This window comes from Microchirus variegatus, assembly GCF_963457635.1.
Source record: "Microchirus variegatus genome assembly, chromosome: 5".
NCBI classification, from domain to species: Eukaryota; Metazoa; Chordata; class Actinopteri; order Pleuronectiformes; family Soleidae; genus Microchirus; species Microchirus variegatus.
This window is the reverse complement of record NC_139806.1, coordinates 3293380-3315383: the sequence shown is the minus strand read 5'-3', so window position 1 is coordinate 3315383 and position 22004 is coordinate 3293380. Positions and strand designations below refer to the sequence as shown.

The 22004-nt window shown below is 40.2% G+C and overlaps 1 protein-coding gene across 1 annotated transcript; it reads right to left on the bottom strand.

The window, feature by feature from the left end:
* Positions 1–17491: 17491 nt before the first annotated feature.
* LOC310926701 (uncharacterized protein) lies at positions 17492–21881 on the bottom strand (the record flags this gene model as incomplete). Its single annotated transcript, XM_083888885.1, has 5 exons — positions 17492–17578; positions 17656–17899; positions 18545–18701; positions 19962–20061; positions 21561–21881. The coding sequence occupies 5 exons, from the start codon at positions 21879–21881 to the stop codon at positions 17492–17494; spliced, it is 909 nt and encodes a 302-aa protein (XP_083745011.1).
* Positions 21882–22004: the final 123 nt, after the last annotated feature.

Below are 22004 nucleotides of genomic sequence, written 5' to 3'. Positions count from 1 at the left end.
CTTTGTGTTACTAGAATACGGCTAGAATTTTTTGAAAAATTGTGCTTCCCAACCTCAGTTTCCATAGAGTTATATGCCCATCAGTGACACTTGGTCCTGTTGGCGTAACTGTTAGCAAAGATGGCGGACACTGTTTACATTCTGGGAATGTGGTCCCATCCCCCTATGGGTGGGTCTAAGAGGTGCGGAATTAGCCTTGCAGTTTCAAGTCTCGGACCAAGCCTCGGACTAAGGCTCAGACCAAGGCTAGGACCAAGCCGAGGACCAAGGCAAGTTCCAAGGCTCAGACCAAGGCTAGGACCAAGGCTCGGGCCAAGGCTCGGGCCAAGGCTAGGACCAAGGCTAGGACCAAGGCTCGGACCAAGGCTCGGACCAAGGCTAGGACCAAGGCTCGGACCAAGGCTCGGACCAAGGCTAGGACGATGGCTCGGACCAAGGCTCGGACCAAGCTTCGCACCAAGCTTCGCACCAATGCTCGTACCAAGGCTAGGACCACGCTGCAGACCAAGTCTCGGACCAAGGCAAGGACCAAGCCTCAGACCAAGGTTTGGAAGTTCTGGTTGTGTTTACCCACAATGCCCTGCTTGTAGTCCACTTCCTGCATTTGAGACCAGAGTTTGCTTCTTTGGTGCAGATCAGATCAGAGTTCGGTTGCGCGTTCACACCTCCCCAAAACGAACCGGACTTTGCGAGGCAAACCAACTAGAACTCGACTTAGAAGGAGCTGATGTGAATACGACTTTATTCTGTTCTGTGTCAGGCAACACCAGCGCTGTTTCTCTACAGTTAAGCTTCTCAGCAGAGAGTTAAACAGTCAACCCTGTTATCATCTTGCAAACTCTGTGTTTATTTTAAGGATTCTTCGTATCATGCAAAGCACTTGTAAGTCACAGTTTTTACAGTTTCGCAACAAAACAACTTTGCACAGAGTTTATTATCGCTCTCTCCCCGGAGATGTCGTTTCGCGTACGACAACGTGTTGGACTCGACAAATTTAGAAAAAGAAAGAAAAAAAACACCACCTGCGGAGTCTCACCTCTCACCAGACGGCGACGACAAAAACACGATGTGTACCTGACGGAGAGGAACTGAACACGAGTGAATTCATCTACAGGCTGAGTTTATGTGGCAGTGAATTGTGATGCACAATTACAGAGAAGACGTCTGTGATGGAAGAAGAAAAACAAAGGACTGTGTTGTTTTTCCCATATGAATTGAAAATGTAATTTTCGCAATATAGGGACAAACAGAGTGGAGCTGCAGTGACAGAGGAGAGTTATTCCTGCAAACAAGAGGAAAATCAAAGTCGTTTTTCCTCCGCTAATTTCCCCATAATCAGTTAAACCCATCGTTCTCAAACTGTGGTAGGAGCCGTTTCGGGCCCCCTGGCATTGGTGCTCGGGCCATAATTAAATCATAATAATTAGAATCACGTTATCGCTCGTCTAATTTCGCTATATAAGAGAGCAAGTTATCTTATTTGGAATAAATCTGCCTTTTTCCTTCTGTGAAAAGTCCATATTATATACTGTGTTTTCATGTCGCTCCATAGTCTCCATATTTTCCCATGCGGTGCTGTTGGTATTAAAAAGTTTGAGAAACCACTGGGCCAAACAAACCCAAACCAAAACACAGACATCGCAACACAAACCAAACTGTTGCACCGTGAGCAAAGAAGAAGACACTATACTGTTCTCTGTGTGTAGAAAGTGTATAAATATATATATATATATATATATATATATATATATATAATGCTTTTGGGTTTTCTTTACTATCCAGCATGGGAGACATCAAGGCACTGCTGAAGCTCTGCTTCTTGCTGAAGTGACAGTGAAGTCGGGGCTTTCACTTCCTTTGAAGAAACTTCCCGAGGGTCCCTGAGGAACTTCTTTACTTACAGAATCCTCTCTGAGAAGTTTCCTGCAGCCACGGACGCTAAATAATCAGTATCGACTGTTGCTATTCGATCAGCTCAAACCACCAGGGCCAATTCCAATTCCTATCTTAACCCTCAAGCTCAACCCTTAATCTTAACTAACCTTCAAAACCAAGTGTTGAGGGTTATTTTGTCACTTAGAAATGGGACACCCCTTAAATGCAGATACGTCTTCAGACTGTAGGGGGCAGAATAACGCGAAAGCTGCGTCCAGTCTGTCAACTCCAAAAAAGAAGAAGAAGAAGAACACATTTACGTCAGGATTATTTATTACGATCCGTTTGTCAAGTCAACACACCACGGCTTATTGAAGGGTAAACCATAGCAAACGATCGCTTTCGGCGATCGGCGTCATCTTTGTTATGTCAAAACATGCAATGCATTCTGGGTAGCCTTTGCTCCCAAGGGTGGTCTTGGAAAATCTCAATATTGAGGGCGATACAGCCCTTCAACTTGCCCCTCAACTTAATTTTTCTGAAAATCGGGACAGCAGTTGCACTAGAGAGAGCGCACATTTTTGAGATTGAGGGTTAAGCAAGGAATTGGAATTCACCCTAATAATGACCCATATTCACTGGTCACTTGAATAACGTGAGACGCAGAAGACGGACGTTAATGGCAGGTCTGTGAGATGTTAAGAGCGTCCTCTTGTTGCTTACGCTGACGTGAGCGTTCCGTTCCTTTCGTTCCGTTCCGTTCTGTCCACAAGTGTCGTTCAGGAGGAGGCGTCGGGTTCGCGTGGCTCTTGAAAAGCGAAGAAGTCTGATTGACATTGTTACATCCCATCATGTCACAAACGCACTGTCATTTTAGCTCGCTTCCCTCAGCTCATCACTGTCTGCCATTATACTGAGTGGACCTGAGGGAGAATGAAGAGCAATGAGGTTTTTCATCCACACATTTATAGTCCATTACGCTGAGACACTTTTATTTCTTTAAAGGCGCCATATGTAAGAATGTGGCCAAAAACGGTTACTGCAGTCAAATTCAAAATACCGAGGTCTTTTAGGTTTCGTTTCCTGACGTAACTGGCAACCCGTGGTTGCTCGGCAGCTGAGACTCTACTGACTGCAATGATCGGTAGACGGCAGTAGGTGGCGCCAAATGCGTAACATTGAAGCGTCCATAACAGAGCATCTATAAATACACATAAGTCAAGTTATCGTACGTGCAATTATTCGGGAAACCCGACGAAGACAGGAAGTAGGAAGTAAAACAGGAAGTACCACAGGATAACCACACATTTTCATCTGATGTTTTATTACCTTTTATTTATCTGTGTGTTACTTTGAGGTACTGTATAGATAAAAAACATATATTAATATATATTATTATTATTGTATATATTGTAAGTTTGGTGTAAAAGTTTGTCATAGTTTTTCTAATTCCGTAATACTGCAACTTTATTCCTCTCAAATCCTGTTTTTTTGATTTGACACAGAATGACTTATTCATCAGATCTTGAAGGCTGGCTCGCCCACGGATTCTCTAACGCTCAACATGTGGAGTCTTATTCTCTAAAGATTTAACAAGCAACTTGTGAATTTTTATTATTTATTTTTTAGTACATTGTCCTAGTTTTTGATTTGTGGCTGCTTTCAGGGACACGTGTGTGTGTGTGTGATTAACATGAATTCCCACTTTCCTTCAATTTGAGAGTTTGGTTGTGATTTTTTTTTTTTTTTTCTAACTCGCTGTGTTTCAAGGTAACAAAGTGAAAGCCAGGCTTCGGGGGTGAGAGATTCCAACTGAGCTCTTGTTAATCCAAAATTAATCGCCCTTTTTCAAATATGCAGCCAAGGTTGTTCTGTGGAGTGATGTGAAATGTGTTACAAGTCAACGGGTTTCAATTTAGAAAACTTTAAAGGTGCATTATGTAATAAATCTAAAGCAACTGGCCATAAAATCCTCCTAATATTTTGCAGACCGCAAATCATGTTTATGTTTTGAAATCATGTTTTGGCGTCATGTGGCGCCACCTACCGCCGTCTACCAATAATTGCAGTCAGTAGAGTCTCAGCTGCCGAGCAACCACGGGTTGCCAGATACGTCTGAGCTACAATGGCGCAGAAAACCAAACCTAAAAGACCTCGGTATTTTGAATTTGAGTGTAGTAACCGTTTTTGGCCACATTCTTACATATGGCGCCTTTAAGAAAAAATGACAGGCGGCGAAAAATAGTTTGGATTTTTTTACTGTACGTTTAATTCAAGTCTCATAGCTGCATTAAGAGGGAGATTAATGATTTATTTCTTCATGTATTTATTATTCTTGTAGGTAAAAATTATCCTCTTCTATTGTTTCTTCCTAATTCATTCCATTCATGTTATTTTATTAACGTACTGCTCGTCTGACATCGTCTCTTCCCGAGTTTTTACTTGTGTCTCCATTGGTGCCAAATAGTGACCGTTCAATCCAAAATGGCGGCTTTCCTGTTGGTTTTATACCTTTTTTTTGACCGCCCCAACCTAATGGACTCGCCTACCGAATTTCGTTCGCGTACGTTAGAAACCAGTTTTGGGGGGGCGGAGCGGTTATTTGCCCCTCCCATTTCCAATTTTTCGACGCACGTTCACCGAACCACTTTCAGGCGTAAATTTTCACCAGGTCTGATGTGGACGCAGAAATCCGTCACCCGTTAACGTGTGTTAACGTTGACACCGTTTTTATTATGTTACTAGGTTGCTATTTTTGCCGATTTGATTGATTTTTACGCTCGTGACGTCATGTTTACGTGACTCCCGATTGTTAAAATGAGTCTCTAAAGTAACGCTAAACTTCTAAAACAGTGGCACACATACGCAGTTACACAGGTACGCTGGTTATTTGTTGCGCTGCTCTTTTCCTTTAATAAACAGACCGCTCCAGTTCGACTGTAGGCGCCCTAACGGCACTAAAGGAGCTAATGCAGCTAACCGCGCTAACTGGTAAACGGTGACTTGACTCCGGTGCCACGGCACATAAACATGACATCACAAGCGTCTTTTTGTCGTCACGCGTTAACGTGTGTTAACGTTGACACCGTTTTTATTATGTTACTAGGTTGCTATTTTTGCCGTTTTGATTGATTTTTTTCGCTCGTGACGTCATGTTTACGTGACTCCCGATTGTCAAAATGAGTCTCTGAAGTAACGCTAAACTTTAAAAACAGTGGCACACATACGCAGTTACACAGGTACGCTGGTTATTCGTAGCGCTGCTCTTTAATCGTTTAAAAAACAGACCGCTCCAGTTCGCCTGTAGGCGCGCTATAGAAGCTAATGCAGCTAACGGTGCATGGTCAACGGTGCCTGTACTCCAGGTGCCGCGGCACGAAAACATGACGTCGCAAGAGTCTTTTTCTCGTCACACGTTAACGTTGTAGTTTTTATTGTGTTGTTAGGTTGCTATTTTGTCGTTTTGATTGATTTTATGTATATGTATGTGTGTATCTGTAACATCTCTCTCACACGCCAGCTACGATCGAACCAAATCTCTCTCTCTTTAAAGAATGAATTTATTTCACACCTCCACTCAATGCGTGTCTTCTTTTCCCTCAGGTCTAATTAGTCATCAGTTTTCATTACGTGTGCCGCGCAGGCCGACAGCGACACTGTATGATGCCAGCGGGAAAAGCCAATATTCAATACAGCAGCAGCCATCAATCAGCGTTATAGCCATTTACTCTGTTACTCTGTTACTTACTTACTGCAGAGTCATTATTAGATTCTCCGCTCCGGTAACATTCATCTTCCACATCACCTCAGATCATCACGCTCGTCCGTTCTTCTTCTGTTCGACGGATGGTTTTGGAAAGAGGGGTTCTGTTCTTCTTAGGACAGCCTAAAACAGGGCATGTCCAAAGTTAGCTTTATTAATAATAGCAGTGTTATTTATAGCCAGGGACAGTCTGTGTTCACCTTTTATGATGTTATATCGTTAGCCTAATAGCATAATTGCCTAAGTCATTTTTTTGGTAATTGTGATATCTGTTACCTGCTAAAAAATATATTTTTTTCCTGTTTTCTGAAAACGTTCAAAATGATGTAGACAACTTTGCTAACGATATCTGACTCCAGGTATCAAAGGCAGTTTCTTTTCTTAATTTGGGACCATTGGCCCCCGGGAATCTTTGAGGTTATGGTTGTAGACTTGTTTAAAAGATAACGTTGTCCAAGATAACTTTTACTAAAGAATTTGTTTTTTTCCTGTTTTCGGAAAAAACGTTCAAATATGACTCAGTCAACTATGCTATTAAGCTAACGATATCTGACTCCAGGTGTGAAAGTAAGGCAGAGTTTTTTCTTAATTTCGGGAATTCCGGGAATCTTTGAGTTTATGGCCGTAGAATGGTCAAAAAGATAACTTTGTCCAGGATAACTTTTACTTTCCATATCTATGGAACGGCAGTTATTCAGCCATTTTAGGAATTACCGTACTGAGAATCTGAATCTGCTGGCGAATCTCGTCTGTTTATTGGACGGTCGTTCGTTCCGCAGAAGTCCCGAGGGTTTTTCCTCTGCTTTTCCATCCACGATCCATCCATCTTCTACCACTGCTTCATGGTTCCCCTGGCCTAAACTAAGACTTATTCTGAACCTTAACCATAATCACTTAATCCCTTAACCCTAACCCTTAACCCTAAACTCCAACTAAAATGAACCAGTTCATCAGAAATGAGGTTCTCTCCCTCTCTCGGGACCAGGTTTTGGTCTCCACGAAGACTGCTGGCCCTGACAAGGTTGGTCTTTGTGCTTGGTTCCACACAAACTGGTTTTTATGCCTTAGTGAGGACACATGGTTGGCATAATGCATTCCCTAGCCCCTTACCCTAACCCTTAACCCAGTGTTTCCCAACCCTGGTCCTCAGGGAACACTGCCCTGCCATGCTTTAGATGTTGCCCTGCTCCAAAAACATTACATTTTTGAAAAAAAAAAAAGTTGAAACATGATCTTTTTGGAAAAAAAAATTTAAACAAAGGTTGAAACATTACATTTTAGATTTTTTTTTTTTTTACAAAAGTTGAAACTGTACTTAAAAAAAATAAAAATAAATTGACAAAAATGGACAAAAGTTGAAACATTATATTTCTGAAAAAAAAAAAAATTCCCCCAAAAATTATATTTCAACTTTAGTCCAAAAAATTTAATTTCTCAACTTTAGTTAATTTTTTTTCAAAAAAATTATATTTCAACTTTTGTCCCCCCCCCCCAAAAAAAAACTTTAGTTTTTTTTTTTTGTTTTTTTTTTTAATTCATGTTTCAACTTTTGTGCCAAAAAAATGTAATGTCCAACTTTAGTAAAAAAAAAAAAAAAATTTTTATTAATGTTTCAACTTTTGTCCCAAAAAAATCAACTTTTGTGATTTTTTTTTTTGTGTGTAATGTAATGTTTCATCTGAATCAGGTGTTTTTGGAGCAGGGCAACATCTAAAACATGGCAGGGCAGAGTTCCCTGAGGACCAGGGTTGGGGAAACAATGCCTTTACCATCACAACTCAGTGCCTAACCCTAAACCTTAACCCTAAAACCAGGTCTTAACCCTGAAAAGACCCTTTAAAGTTGTTGTTTTTTCACCCTGCAGCTCCTGATCTACAACACCCCTCCGTCGTCTCCTTCTTCCACAGCCCCATTCTTCACTTCAGCGTCACGTCATTAGCGTTCGCTCACTCCATAAAACCCCTCAAACACGCCGCCCGGCGTGTGCGCATTTTTAATCTCTTTAATCGTACTTACAGTAAAAGCCGTGTCATCAATCCCTCGACGGCGCCATTTCAGCCCCAGCTTCGCTCGTCCATCATCGAGTTTATTAAAGACTCAGGACCTGTTGCGTGAGTGACTTTATCTTTCTTTCTCACTTCGGGGCCAAGTTTGATTGATGGATTTAACACGTTTTGCTTAATTTCTGGCGACACATCATTGTTGTTTTAGTGCATTAAACTCAAGGCCACATTATACTTCCCCGACTGCGTAATGCGTTATCCGTCTGCGTCACCACGGAGACGACTCGAGCCTTTATACTTCTGCGTCGTGGTGACGGATAGGCGCTGCAATTTCCCTCCCGATCAGTAGGGGTCGCTGCGCAAGGTTGTTGTGCTTTTGGCTACAGTGAGCAATGGCATCCGAGAGAGAAAGACTGTTGTTGTTGAAACAGCGGCCGTTTCTCACTTTTCTGTGTCACTGAACGCAGTTTAAAGATCATTTGAGGCGAGAAATTGTCCATTTAGAGTCTAAACATGTGCCGTGTGTGTTAAGATATGACGAATTTACAGTTCGGCAGCGACGAAGTCGGCGGTGATAAGCTCCGCCCTCTGTGGACGCTCGGTCCTCACTGTGAGCCGGCACAGAGCAGCTTCGCTTGGCCTGTCCTGAGGACCAATCGCAGCTCTTGCCGTCTCCGTTGTGCCTTGACGGAGTGACGGACACTTAAAAAATATTTCGTGCAGTCGGAGACGACTCAGAGGCTCCTCGACAGGCTCTGCGTAGGTTACGCAGAGTCCTCTGCGTAACCTACGCAGAGCACTTTACGCAGGAGTATAAATTGGGCTTCAGTCGTAGACACATGGAGGAGTCCAGTTCTCTTTGAGTATTCGAGGAAGGGTCCCCCCCACGTGTGATTGAATTCCCTTCAGCATGAACCTAATCTGCTTCAGTTTGACACAAATAACCTCTTCTTTTATCCACAAAGAGAGAGAGAGAGAGAATGTGGGAGAAGCTTTAGTTTAGAGATTTCCATTTGATCAAAATTCGGCGCCTGGCCAATACGGCGAAAATAAAGAGGCACCGCTGCGGGTCCAGTGATGTATGGTCTCTTTTAGGATATACTGTATTTATGATAATATCAGATAATTTGTTCCTCTGCAGATAAAGAGAGCGTCTGAAGGAGAGCGTAATGATTCACTTAAAGCACAACAGCAGCAGCAGCACAGAAACTGTGAAAGCAGAAGTGTTTCTCCACTTCCTAAATAAAGTTGAGATTTGACTTCTGCTCATCGCCACATGTGTAAAAAGAAGTGAAAGTGGAGTGAGAAGCTGTTTTTCGCTGGAGGCTTTTAGGGTCGAGATCACCTGAGCTCGCGCGCACAACTTTTAGCTTTTGCTCGTGTTGTAATTATGCAGCGATCGCAGTTATTATCGGGATTCGCGAGGAAACAAACGACAGCAAAAGCTGCAGCGACGGCAAAAAATGATGGGTTGTGTTTACATCAGCGGTGAAACCGAATCAAATTAAACTTTATTTCTATAGCAACTGTAAGCCAAAAAAAAAAAAAAAAAAAAAGAAATGTCCAAATATAGAAAATACATTTGAATTTAATGGTGGAGGCAGAACTGTTGGTGAGGACATGAGTTTTTAAGAGAGACTCAAAAACAACAGGAAGTGATGAGGCCTCATAAGAAGTGGGAAAAACCATTCCAAGATTTGGGAGCGATCACCCCTGTCCTTGTACATATTGTATATATATATATATATATGTGTATATATGTATATATATATATACACGTATATGTACATGTTTATACGTGTATATATATGTATACTGTATATATGTGTATATATATGTATGTGTATATATATATGTATATATATTTCTGCGTTCAACTCAGCATGAGACTCTGCTCTTGTTTTAGTGTTTTATTGTTTTCATTGTTTAAACATTTTTATTGTTTTATAGTTTTATTGTTTTTTATTTGTTTAAACGTTGTTATTTTTTATAGTTTTATGTTTTATGTGCCATGTTTTATTTATTGTACTGTTAAGCACTTTGTACCAGCTATAGCTGCCTAAAGCGCTCTATAAATAAAGTTGAGTTGAGTTGAGATGTGTATATGTATATGTATATATATGTATGTATATACATGTATGTGTATATATATATGTATATATATGTATGTGTATATATATATGTATATATATGTATGTGTATATATATGTATGTGTATATGTATGTGTATATATATATGTATATATATGTATGTGTATATATATATATGTATTTTATATATATGTATGTGTATATGTTTATATATGTATGTGTATGTGTATGTATATGTATATATATGTATGTGTATATGTATGTACATATATATATACATATATGTATGTGTATATATATATATATGTATATGTATGTGTATATACTTATATGTATATATGTAGAGAAGAAGAAGTTCAAAAAAAGATATGAAATACCCTATGGGGGCCCCCTGGTGGTCACGTGACATGAAGCAGCCGTGTAATTTGTTTATGATATGGGCCGAATCGGATTAGAAGGAAGGAAGGTAGGTCGGAGGAAGGAAGGAAGGAAGGAAGGATCGAGCTGTGGAAATTTTTGGTGCATGAGCAGAAACGCGTCATATCCGACTCCAGTCTGACTAAGTACACACATGACCCTAATCCTCTTCCAAGCTCTATCCTCTCATCTATTAATGTAAGGTTTCAATTTAAACCACAGATATAACTGTGTTCTGATGTGAAACATGTTTATTTGTTTTAAAAATCAAACTAAACTTTTTTGAAGACAGTGAAACCTTTCATTTGGACATCAGGTCAGTGCCTTAATCCTTAATCTGTCGGTTAATTCCTCACATTTCAATTTCTAGGATCTTAATTAATCAGCCTGGCTTTTGACGAGGAGCTCTGCTCTGCTCTGCTCTACTCACGCTGCTGTAACATGAAAATATGATTTTTAACCTAATTAGAACGGAAGAGTGGAAACTCTTCTCGGACACTGTTCTGTGTACATATATATATATCTGTATTCTGTGACTGGATGATGGTGGTCAGATGAGATTAGATAATCTGGGCTATCTTTCTGTTGAAGTCTGGTGTCCTGTTGTAGCTCCACGCTCAGTGTGAGCCCACAGGCAGAGAACACTGTGGAGGAGGAGGAGGAGGATGGAGTCAGATAAGAAACACAAACACATTTGCACTATTCCTTTGTCTTTAGACTCTAACGTACACAGTCATACACGCCGTGCTCTGTTTCCTGAAGCGATAGTTCGGGGGTTTGTTTCAAACGTGTGGTCGTTGTGTGACTGTGCACATGACTGATTCTATGACCACTTGATCCAAGGATCACGCATTCAAATCTACACCATGTTACGTTAACAGTGCAGCCGTGGTTCTCAAACTGCGGTACGCGTGGCGACAGCTGTACGCGAGCTACCTCTTGTGGGTACTTCAGAAATACACTTCCTGTTTTTTAACCCTTTAATATCTACTTTTTAAGCATATAGCGTTCGCACCGTTCCGTCCGTCCGGACTAAAATGAATACCTTCCTGTGCGCGTACGTCCTTCACGTTTTGCAGGATTGTTGAGTGGGTGAATATCTCCAGGCGGTTTTTTTTCGTTTTTGTCCTAAAACCTTTTTTTTTAATTTTCCGTGAATTTTTACGCATTTTTTTTTTCCGGGGAAACGTGAGAAATGCGTAAACGGTACTTTACGAGCTCGTCGACGCGATAACTTGACAAATATTCGACATATTGATGTCAAACTGGCACTGTGGATGCCTCTTACAAGTATCTTGGACAGGTTCGAAGATGGGTGACCTTGACCTACTTTTTAAGGTCACAGCTGCACTTGAAACTTGAAAAATAGCCAAAAAAACAGCACTTTTCAACCTTGTCAACGCGATAACTTGACAAATATTTATTGTATTGCTGCCAAACTGGCACTGTGGATGCCTCTTACAAGTATCTTGAATAAGTTCGAAGATTGGTGACCTTGACCTACTTTCCAAGGTCACTGCTGCACACCACATGTCCAAAGTGGCCTTCATTGCGTTAGTAATCGTTGTTGCATTAGTAGTCGTCGCCTATCACCACTCTAGTTTCTGCTTATTTTAACCACAAAAGAACCACATCCAGGATTGTGATTGTTCTCGCTCGTGCACTGTGATGAAAAATGGGGGAAACCTTATTCTCCTTTCACAATAATCCCACATGGCGCCACCACATGAGTGCAGTGTTTAAAAGCGTTAAACACACCTCCAGTCGTATATCATGTAATGTAAAGTATTTAACCTTTAATTACTTAATGTCACCCTGTCCCAGTTAATGGTCAGAGCATCACAGAGATAAGAGGGTGAGAGGTGAGGCTGCTGTGGAGCAACGCTGCCACACTCTGGTGATGTGGAAGACAACAAGCAGACGCAGCAGTCGTCACAGATATACTGTCATTAAAGTTGTGAGGCAGCTTTTTGTGGAGACGTATTTGAAATATTGGCATAAACAGATTGTTATATTGAGGCACATTATGTGTGTGTGTGTGTTTAGAATGTGATATTGTGTTGTTTTCTTATATTTCTGACTAGTTTTCCTCAAAATTTGGACTTTATTCTCAGATTTCTTTTTCTTAGAATTGGAAATTTTTCTCATATTTCAGTCCTTTTTTTCCCTCATATAATTCTGAGATTAAAGGCAGGATTCTGACTTTTTTTTGCTCAGAATTTTGACTTTAATCTTAGAATTCTGACCTTTTTTCCTCAGAATTCTAACTTTAATCTCAGATTTCTGACTTTAATCTCAGATTTCTGACTTTTTTTTCTTCAGAATTCGGACTTTAAACTCAAAATTCTGAGATTAAAGCGAGAATTCTCACCTTTTTTTTCCTCATAGTTCCTCAAAAAAAAATCTCAGAATTTGGACTTTAATCTCAGATTTCTGACTTCTTTTTTACTCAGAATTCTGAGATTAAAGCCAGAATTCTCACCCTTTTTTTCCCCTCATAATTCTAACTTTAATCTCAGATTTAATACTGTTTTATTTATTTATTTTCTTTCGTTGTTTCATTTGTTTGTGTTTTTTCGTTTTTTTTTTACACATGGCCTTAATACAACACAGTTATCCTGAAACACACAGTACTACATGTTTTAAAAACCGGCAGAAATTAAATTTGCTACCGCTAGGGTGCGTCTAGATTTCGAGGCTAGCATAACACGTCTGGCCCAAAGCTAAATTTCTCCGTATATGTACAGTGTATTTCTGATAGAATGAAAGGACCACAGTGACAGACACACAGCCGTCTTTCCGTCTGCACACCTTCGCCTACATCACGTCACACGACGAGGGACTTCCTGACATTTGCAGCCACATTAAATCGTCCGCCTTGTGTTTACCGCGGATAACAGACGACACCTGCGAGCGGGTAAACGCCGTCTATTTTAAAGGTGACATAGAGTGGTCCTGTTGCACATAAATGTTAGTTATGGAGGTCTACTTACATTTATTAACTTGTTTTAATGGTCAAAAACCTCCTAGTTGCTGTAAACGAGCCGATAGAAATCCTCTTTTCTGACAGTGTTTTTCTGCTGCGAGATTTCAGAGTGAACTTTCACCCCCAGAAGACAGAGTCTTGTGATTGGCCAGTACTATCCAGCACATCCGTTCTCAGAAGCGCAGCGCCCCCCTCTGGAACGGCGGATGCACTGCTCCTCATTATCAAAACATTGTTTTAACAGTGTTTAAAAATAGCTTCTTCACGACTCCCCGCCGCAGTCCCTTTGACGACCTTTGACCCGGAGTCAGACCCAGAGTCAGAAGACACTGTCGCTCGTGAAACACCTCCACAACGGACGTTATTCTTCTTCTGCGGTTCAATGTACGCAACCGGATGTGCCCGGACTAGTGCCCGGAGCAGGGCGATCGGCTGTTCAGGAGAACTGCTGTTTACGTAACTATTACGGGATTTTCAGTGATCTCGTTGAGCCCGAGATTACAATAAAACACAGCGTTCTCAGCTGTGGCTGAACTGTTTGTTTAGAACCTTCAGGGCTTCATAAACAAGGTAATGACGCAGATACACACCAACAAAAACATTCCGGTCTAGTTCCGCTTTAAGCGTCATGATTCCGTGAAAATTCCACAGCCGCGCGTCTCGCTCGCGTTAGCCCCTCTGCTCCAGGTTGTCGTCTTCGTGAACGTGCAACAAGCCTGTTTAATTCCGCGAGAGGCAGAGAACGACGGCGGCGGCGGCGGGGCCACATCTTTTATTTACTTTGTCATATGTGTCAGATGTAATAGAATATTACTCGGAGGTTAATTAATATTTTAGCGCCACTTCCTGTGCCGTGTGGTCTACAGCGCGCTCTGTGAAGCTGCTCCTCCTGCCACTGGAGATTTTCTTCACAATTAGGAAGTTGTTGGGTTAGGGTGGTTGTTATCGTGCGTCGCAGACGCCGAGTGAAAATTGGAGGATTTTTTTTGTCCAACTTCATAAGCGATAACTGTTCTCTATAGACGTTCTCATACCTTCAACGTGTTTTCCCAATATACAACCACCTTGTCCTCAAAACACACTACTACTAAAACCACGAAGATGCACAGTTGTTGGTAGGTTTACATACCAGAATGTGCTCTTAACACTGTAAAGATCAATGAAAACCCAGTATTGCAGGGTTAAAACACACTAGAACGTCCTCATACTACTTTAAAGTTTGTAAAAACACACCATTTTGGCGGGAAAGAACGCGGCAATATGTTCTCATATCATTATAGCATCCGTAAAAAGGGTTAAAACACACCAGATCCATAATAATGTAGTGTTGGAAGCTTTTTATTAATTAATTTAATATAATAAATATTTTTTTGACTTTTTATCTCATAATTTAGACCTTTTTTATCTCATAATTGACTTCTTATCTCATAATTTCCAATTTTTATCTCATAATTATGACTTTTCATCTCAAAATGTCAACTTTTTATCTCATAATTTCTACTTTTTATCTGATAATTATGACTTTTTATCTCATAATTATGACTTTTTATCTCATAATTTCGACTTTTTATCTCATCATTTCAACTTTTTATCTCATCATTTCGACTTTTTTATCTCATAATTATGACTTACTCTCATAATTAAAAAAACTTTTATCTGATAATTTCGACTTTTTATCATAATTTTGACTTTTCATCTCATAATTTCGACCTTTATCTCATATGATTTTTACTCTCATAATTAAAAAATTATCTCATAATTATGACTTTTATCTCATAATTTCGAGTTTTCATCTCATAATTTCAACGTTTTATCTGATAATTATGACTTTTTATCTCATAATTTCGACTTTTAATTTCATAAATTCGACTATCTCATAATTTCGACTTTATCTCATAATTATGACTTTTTATTTCACAATTTCAACTTTTAATCTCATAATTTCGACTTTTATCTCATATGAGTTTTACTCTCATAATTAAAAAATTGTTATCTCATAATTATGACTTTTATCTCACAATTATAACTTTTTATCTCATAAATCGACTTTTTATCTCATGATTTTTACTCTCATAATTAAAAACATTTTATATCATAATTTCAACTTTTAATCTGATAATTATGTTTTATCTCACAATTTCCACTTTTCATCCCATAATTTCGACCTTTATCTCATATGATTTTTAATCTCATAATTAAAAGAAAAAAAACCTCATAATTTCAATCTGATAATGATGACTTTTTATCTCATAATTTCGACTTTTAATTTCATAAATTCAACTTTATCTCATAATTATGTCTTTTTATCTCATAATTTCGACTTTTTATCTCATCATTCGACTTTTTATCTCATAATTATGTCTTTTTATCTCACAATTTTGCCATTAGTTCAAATGACCTGGAGGCCAATGAACATCTAGTCTAGTCTAAAGGGCGAAAGTTTGGACAACTGTAATTAAAACACTAAACAAGCTTATATACATATGATTTAATGTATTAAATGACCAAAAATGTATTATGTTGAAACATACATTGCTTATATTCTATTATATTCTATCGCCTCTGGTGTGTTTCTAAGGAAGATAAAGGTCATAGGTCATGTTTTCATTATAACTCAGTGTAATTCAGTGGTGGACCTTTGGCATGTGGGCGTAAAATAACTTATATAATGAATATTGTATATCTCGCTGTCACACAGGATAATCTGACTGTAAACTAAAGTTTGTTTAAAAACCAACCAAATCCAATCGAGAAAATCATCGTTTTTATCTCTCTGCTGGTCTCCTGCCGCCTTGTTCGGTAAACTCTCAGGTTAAACTAAACCAATGATTTTAAACACCAAACTCAAAGAAACAACACATTTGGACTCACTATTGGAGGCAGCTGTGGATCAACAGCTCCTGTGCCGTGGTGTAAAAATCACTGATTTTCTGAAAAAAGGTCGTCTGACTTCGACGTCGAGCGGAAAACATTTTACGGTTTAATTGATTTTATGAGCTGAGCCTTTTGATAAGTGGTTTCTTCCCCGTAAAAGCCGTCACATCCCTTTGACTGTTGACTCGACCTGTTGAGACACAGCACAGACCAAAGATCTGATTGAGCGGATTTATCACTCGTTCACCAGGTTAAGGGTCTGTAATTGCATCAGCTGTGATGAACGTGCGCTCGTGTCCTCAGCCGTCGTCGTGGGAAATCAGAGGGTGATGTCGCTTTTAAAAAGACGGCGTTGAACTCTGGGATCTCAGACGCTCTTAAAACCCGACGGGAACCAAAAGCACCAATAACACTATTTTGTGGAAGCTGCCTGACTTACATGTCTACATGCACCAACCACAGCTGCTGCTGTTTCCTTCACCAAGCAGCTCCCATTTAAGTTTGACAAATTCATATTGTTTAGACTTAACTTCTAAAAAAAATTACTTTTTATCTCATAATTTTGACTTTTTAATCCTATTTCAACTTTTTTATCTCATAATTATATTTTATCTCATAATTTCGACTTTTTATCTCATAATTATGACTTTTTTTATCTCAATTTTGACTTTTTATTTCATGATTTTGACTTTTTTATCTCATAATTATGACATTTTATCTCATCATTTTGACTTTTTAATCTCACAATTATGACTTTTTATCTCATAACTATGACATTTTATTTTTATTTATGACATGCACCAACCACAGCTGCTGCCGTTTCTTTCACCAAGCAGCTCCCATTTAAGTTTGACTTAAATTCATGTTGTTTAGACTGAACTTCTACCGTTTCTAAAATCCTGAACGATGTTAAATGTGCTCTACAAACTAAAACAAAAATCACCATTTTCCTTCTTGGACGTCTCTGTCTCGTTCTAATTCTTGATTGTTGTTCATGTAAATAGTTACAGAAACACTGTGTACCAATCGACTGAAAACTACTGAAAACCCATTTAACAAAAAGAGAACGTCAAGGTTATTCTGGAAACACTTTTACACTTTACTGATATTTAAGTGGGTTTATGTAAAGACTTATTGTATTTTCAGACACACTATGACACTAATAAACCCGTTATTTTATTTGAAAAAGTTAGGGGCACAATTGGTTCCCCTTAACTGCCGACTGCGATGCCAACTTCAGCATCATGGACGCAAATCAACTTAAATATTAATAATAGTAATAATATCTTCTTTATTTGACGTGTTTGTATAATGATTGTCTAATTGCTCTTTGACTCCAGCTGTTTCAATACTTTTTGAGAGCTCTGAGTAGGAGAGGAAGGAACCAGCGCTCAGTCTAGGAAATCCTAGAAAAGTACTTTTATTGCACAACAGTTGGTGTATAAGCACATATAGGAAACGGCTAATGTTAATATAACACATTTATTCTGCAGAGTTGCTCAAACACTTTCTTTGGTGTTTCTGGAACGCCGTTTCAGAGATTCCTTGGATCTTAAAGGCGACCAGGACCTGAAACGACAAACCGCGAAACGCTCAAAACAAGTCTCAAAAAAACCAGAACCGATTCCAAACGTGGTCTTTCTCACCTCGGATATCTGAGCCGCCGCACTGAGCCGCAGGTTCCCGGCTGCAGCGTCGCTCGCCGTCGGCCGGCTGGACCACTGGTGCGTGTACTGGCAGTGAGCACACGTCTGCTTCAGCTGCAGGAACGTGCCCGTGACTGTTTTGGTAATCAAACAGCTCCTGCTGCAAACTGGACACGTTCTGAAGAGCTCCAACAGACTGTCCTCGTACACCACAAGTTTTTTTGGCGACGTCTCGCTTGAGGGACTTGATAAAAGAAAAATACCATTATAGACTATTATTCAGCATAGATATGGCTCTAAACCATTGGTTCTCAAAGTGCAGCCCCGGGGGCCAATGGCGGCCCGCAGAAACATTTCTGGTGGCCCCACAATGAATTACAGTTGATAGTTTTAATCCAGGAGTTATTAAGCTTGTTAAATGTTTATTGGACATTACTGGATACAGACCAATAAGTGTAAACAAAAATACTGAGTATTTACCTGGTTTCTATATGGTGAATTTTAGTGTATTATTGGGTTATAAGCTGGTAATAAGCAGGTAGCTACAGCCCCCAATTACTAGCTATTTACCCAGTAAATATATGGTAACAGAAATGTGTTACTTGGTATTAACCTGTAATTAGAAGGTAAGAACAATGGCCAAACTACTGGGTAATTACCCAGTAAATTATAAAGCGTTATTATATTAATGCTTATATTACTTAACGCTAAACTGTAGAACTGCAATCTGGTCATTAAAATGATTACAAATGGGATTTCTTTCTGGTTTTTTTCCCTTTCTTTTCCCTGTGGCGGCCCTCAGTCCAATGTTGGGTTCCTAAATTGGCCCTCAGGTATCAAAACTTTGAGAACCCCTGCTCTAAACTAAACAAATAAACTTAAAATTTACCTGGCGCGGTCCACAGTGTTGTCCGTGGAGTCGTCCGCAAAAACCTCGCACTTCGGAGTGAAACTCGACTCTGGGTCGTCCTCGAAATTGACCTCGAGACCCACAGAATTGCCCGTGTCGCACGACACGTCGCTGTAAGAAGGTCGGGCCTCCGTAGCTGTGCAAAAACAACAGATTCTACCATATTAAGACTTTGAAACAAGCAACAACACATTAAAGGGATAGATCAGAATTTTGGACATAAGACCTGTTTTCCAACTCAGCCGGTGTGATGGAGACGTCTGGAGACGTTTTCAAGAAATTCCATTCAGTTCTTCTAGTTGCCGAGTTCGCTGGTGCTATGGCTAGCGCAAGTCAATATTACCTGCTAGCATGGAATTAAAAAAACACTCATACCGACTCCACAGTGCACCCGAGGCAAATCAATTGTAACGGCAGACTATCGGTGTACATATCTGTGTTGATAGAATGTTTGAAATAAAACCAACCTTGCAATTTGAAGGATTTATGTCTCAGCAGCAGCAGCGCGTCATACTTCCTGTTAGGCTATGGCAGCGGCGGACTGATTCCGCTGCTGCTGAGAAAGCAGTCCCTCAAAAATTAGTTAGTTTTGTTTCACATATTATTCTATCAACACAGATATGTACATCGATAGTCTGCCGTTACAATTGATTTGCCTCGGGTGCACTGTGGAGTCGCTATGAGTGTTTCAAATGCCATGCTAACTTGTATCATTGACTTGCGCTAGCCAAAGCACCAGCGAACTCGGCAACTAGAAGAACTGAATGAAATTTCTCGAAAACGTCTCCAGACGTCTCCATCACACCGGCCGAGTTGGAAAATAGGTCTTATGTCCAAAATTCCGAACTATCACTTTAAGCTGTGGTAGCACCAGTTGCGATGCTAATTAAGTACAATTTATGGCCTGTATTTTGAGACACTGACACATTTATTGTTTTTGAAAAAGGAAATTAAAAGAAGCACATTTTTCCCTCAAGTTTCCTCTTGAATGTCGACCAGGAAGCTGCGAATCTGCGGACGTCGACTGTGTCGTCACAGACGCCAAATCACTGAAATATCTTTACATGCAGTTTATGAGAACGTTTAGGTTGATGCAATAAGGCTGCAGGTCTGGATTGATCAGGTCAGGAGATTTTTTCCTGCCAACATCGCGGCGTACGCAAACCGAGAAGTCACACAAGAAGTATGGAGCTCTGAGTGAGTTCAGCAAGTGTTTTGCAGAGAAACCATATATATATGTATATATATATATATACATATATATACATAGACGAGTCATTTCCAAGTAAATCCACTCTATTTGTGTTGCAATGCCTTGTGACACTATCACAGTGCACAAGAGCAAACGTCTCTTTCAGACTGTGTCTCACATTCAGTCTATATGACGATGACTCACCTTTGCTTCTCCTGTGAGGCTTGATGTCGACCTGATTAAAAGCATGTTTGGTGTTGAGGACTTGCGTCGTCTGGCATCCAATATCTCTCGTCGGCTTGGGCTGAAAAAAATAACGTGCACCGGTTTTGGAGTCATAATTTTCAACAGTTACGCGATTGGTCGATTATTAATCGATTACCAAATGAATCGCCAACTATTTTTGATCATCGATTAATCGGTCCGAGTGTTTTTCAGGACTCAATATAAGTTTTTGAGCTTCTTAAATGTGAATATTTTCCAGTTTCTTTGCTCCGCGTAACAAAGAAATCATCGTTGGGTTTAGGACAAGAAAACAAGACATTTGAGAAACACCGATCGACATTTTCTGACATTTAATGGACCAAACAATTACTCGATTAATGGAGAAAATAATGACAGATTAATTGTTTACGAAGACAATCGTTCGCTGCAGCCCTGTATTTCATCCACGTTTATGTTTTCCCCTTCTCTTCCTTTCACTACTATCTCTCTCCTACCTCGACCAGGCTAGGCAGATGAGTCTCAGCTTGTTTATCGTGTTCCTGATGGCTGTCTCTTTATATTACTATGTAAAGTATCGCCATCAAAATGACTGACATCAAGTCATATCAGCTCTGTGTGTTCAGGGCTTATGTTTGTGGACCTAAGTTAAGCTATTCAGTAATTTTATTCGGCAATAATGACAGCGATAGCCCATGCACACTAACCGCTATGAGGCGTGGATGTGCCGGGGACAGGGGCCGCGCTAGCCGAGCTACTCTCGGACGTACAGGGGGAGCAGCAGCAGCTATTGGCACCGCGTCTGTCTTCAGCTTGAGCACTTTCATGAATCCCATGTCCACCTCCAGACGATTGGAGAAGCTCTCCGGGGGGAAGTGCAGATTGCAAACTCCGGCTTTGGTGTTGATACCGTCGGGCAGAGCCAGCGCAACGAGCCACTTACGCCTCATGTCGTCGTCGACCGGGAAATAGTGCAGCGTTGTGTTGTTTCTGCAGCCGCGGACGACACACTGTCGACCCATGTTAGCTCAAAGCTAAACGTAAACAACAACAAACGCTTTAGCTAGTGCTAAACCCTGCGAACTAGCCTGACACACACAAGCTAAACTACAACACAATAACACTTGCTGTATAACTATTAAAAAAACGGATACAAACGGACTACATAACATCAACAACAAACCAGAACAACGTAAACAAACACCATCTGCGCGCTACGCTGTTTACAACGCGTCCGTTTACAACATTCCAACATTACACTACGGTGTCAAAATGTAAAAAAAATAAAATAAAATGAATAAATAGTTATTGATTTAATTCGTTTTCGCCAGAAATATGGTTTTTAAAAATTCGATTTCACCGCCGGTGAAATTTGGCCGAGCGGAAACGGAAATTGAATGTGTTGTGTTCCATGATAATCTTCCCCTGTTCACATAGGTCCTAAAAAACAAACCGACTGGTATTCGGGTCTTCTGCCGACATTAACGCAGCAGTAGACGTAACTAGAGTCTGAAATTAGTAAAGTTAGATGTAAACACACCGTAATGGCCGCTGCGTGAAGACAAACGTTGAATGTTTTACCTCTACGCGCATGCGCTCAGATGGTCCGGGCTGTTGTTCGTGTGGGTCAGTGAATACTGATGGAACTGCGGTTTCTCTCAGGGCGATTCTTTTCATTCCCAAGACGTTTAGTTCGAAATCGTCCTGCTTGAAATGGAGACTGCAAATCCTCTGGTTTCGCAGTCTCTCCTTGGCCGTGTCCTCTCCGAAATACGGGTGTTTTATAGCCCGCAGCCACTGTTTGCACCGCTCCGGGTTTTTCAGCGGCACTTTGTGAAAACTCACTTTTGATCCTTTCTTTGTCTGAGATTTACATCCCAAGACGAAGCAGTTCTGCACCATGACGATAGAAAAAAAAACACGCGAGGAGTTTAAAAGTTGGATTTGCCAATGATTTCGTCACGCGAATGTGTTGTGTGTACGTTTGCAGTGGGCGTGGCCTAAGGGCCGTAGCAGCGGGCTTGT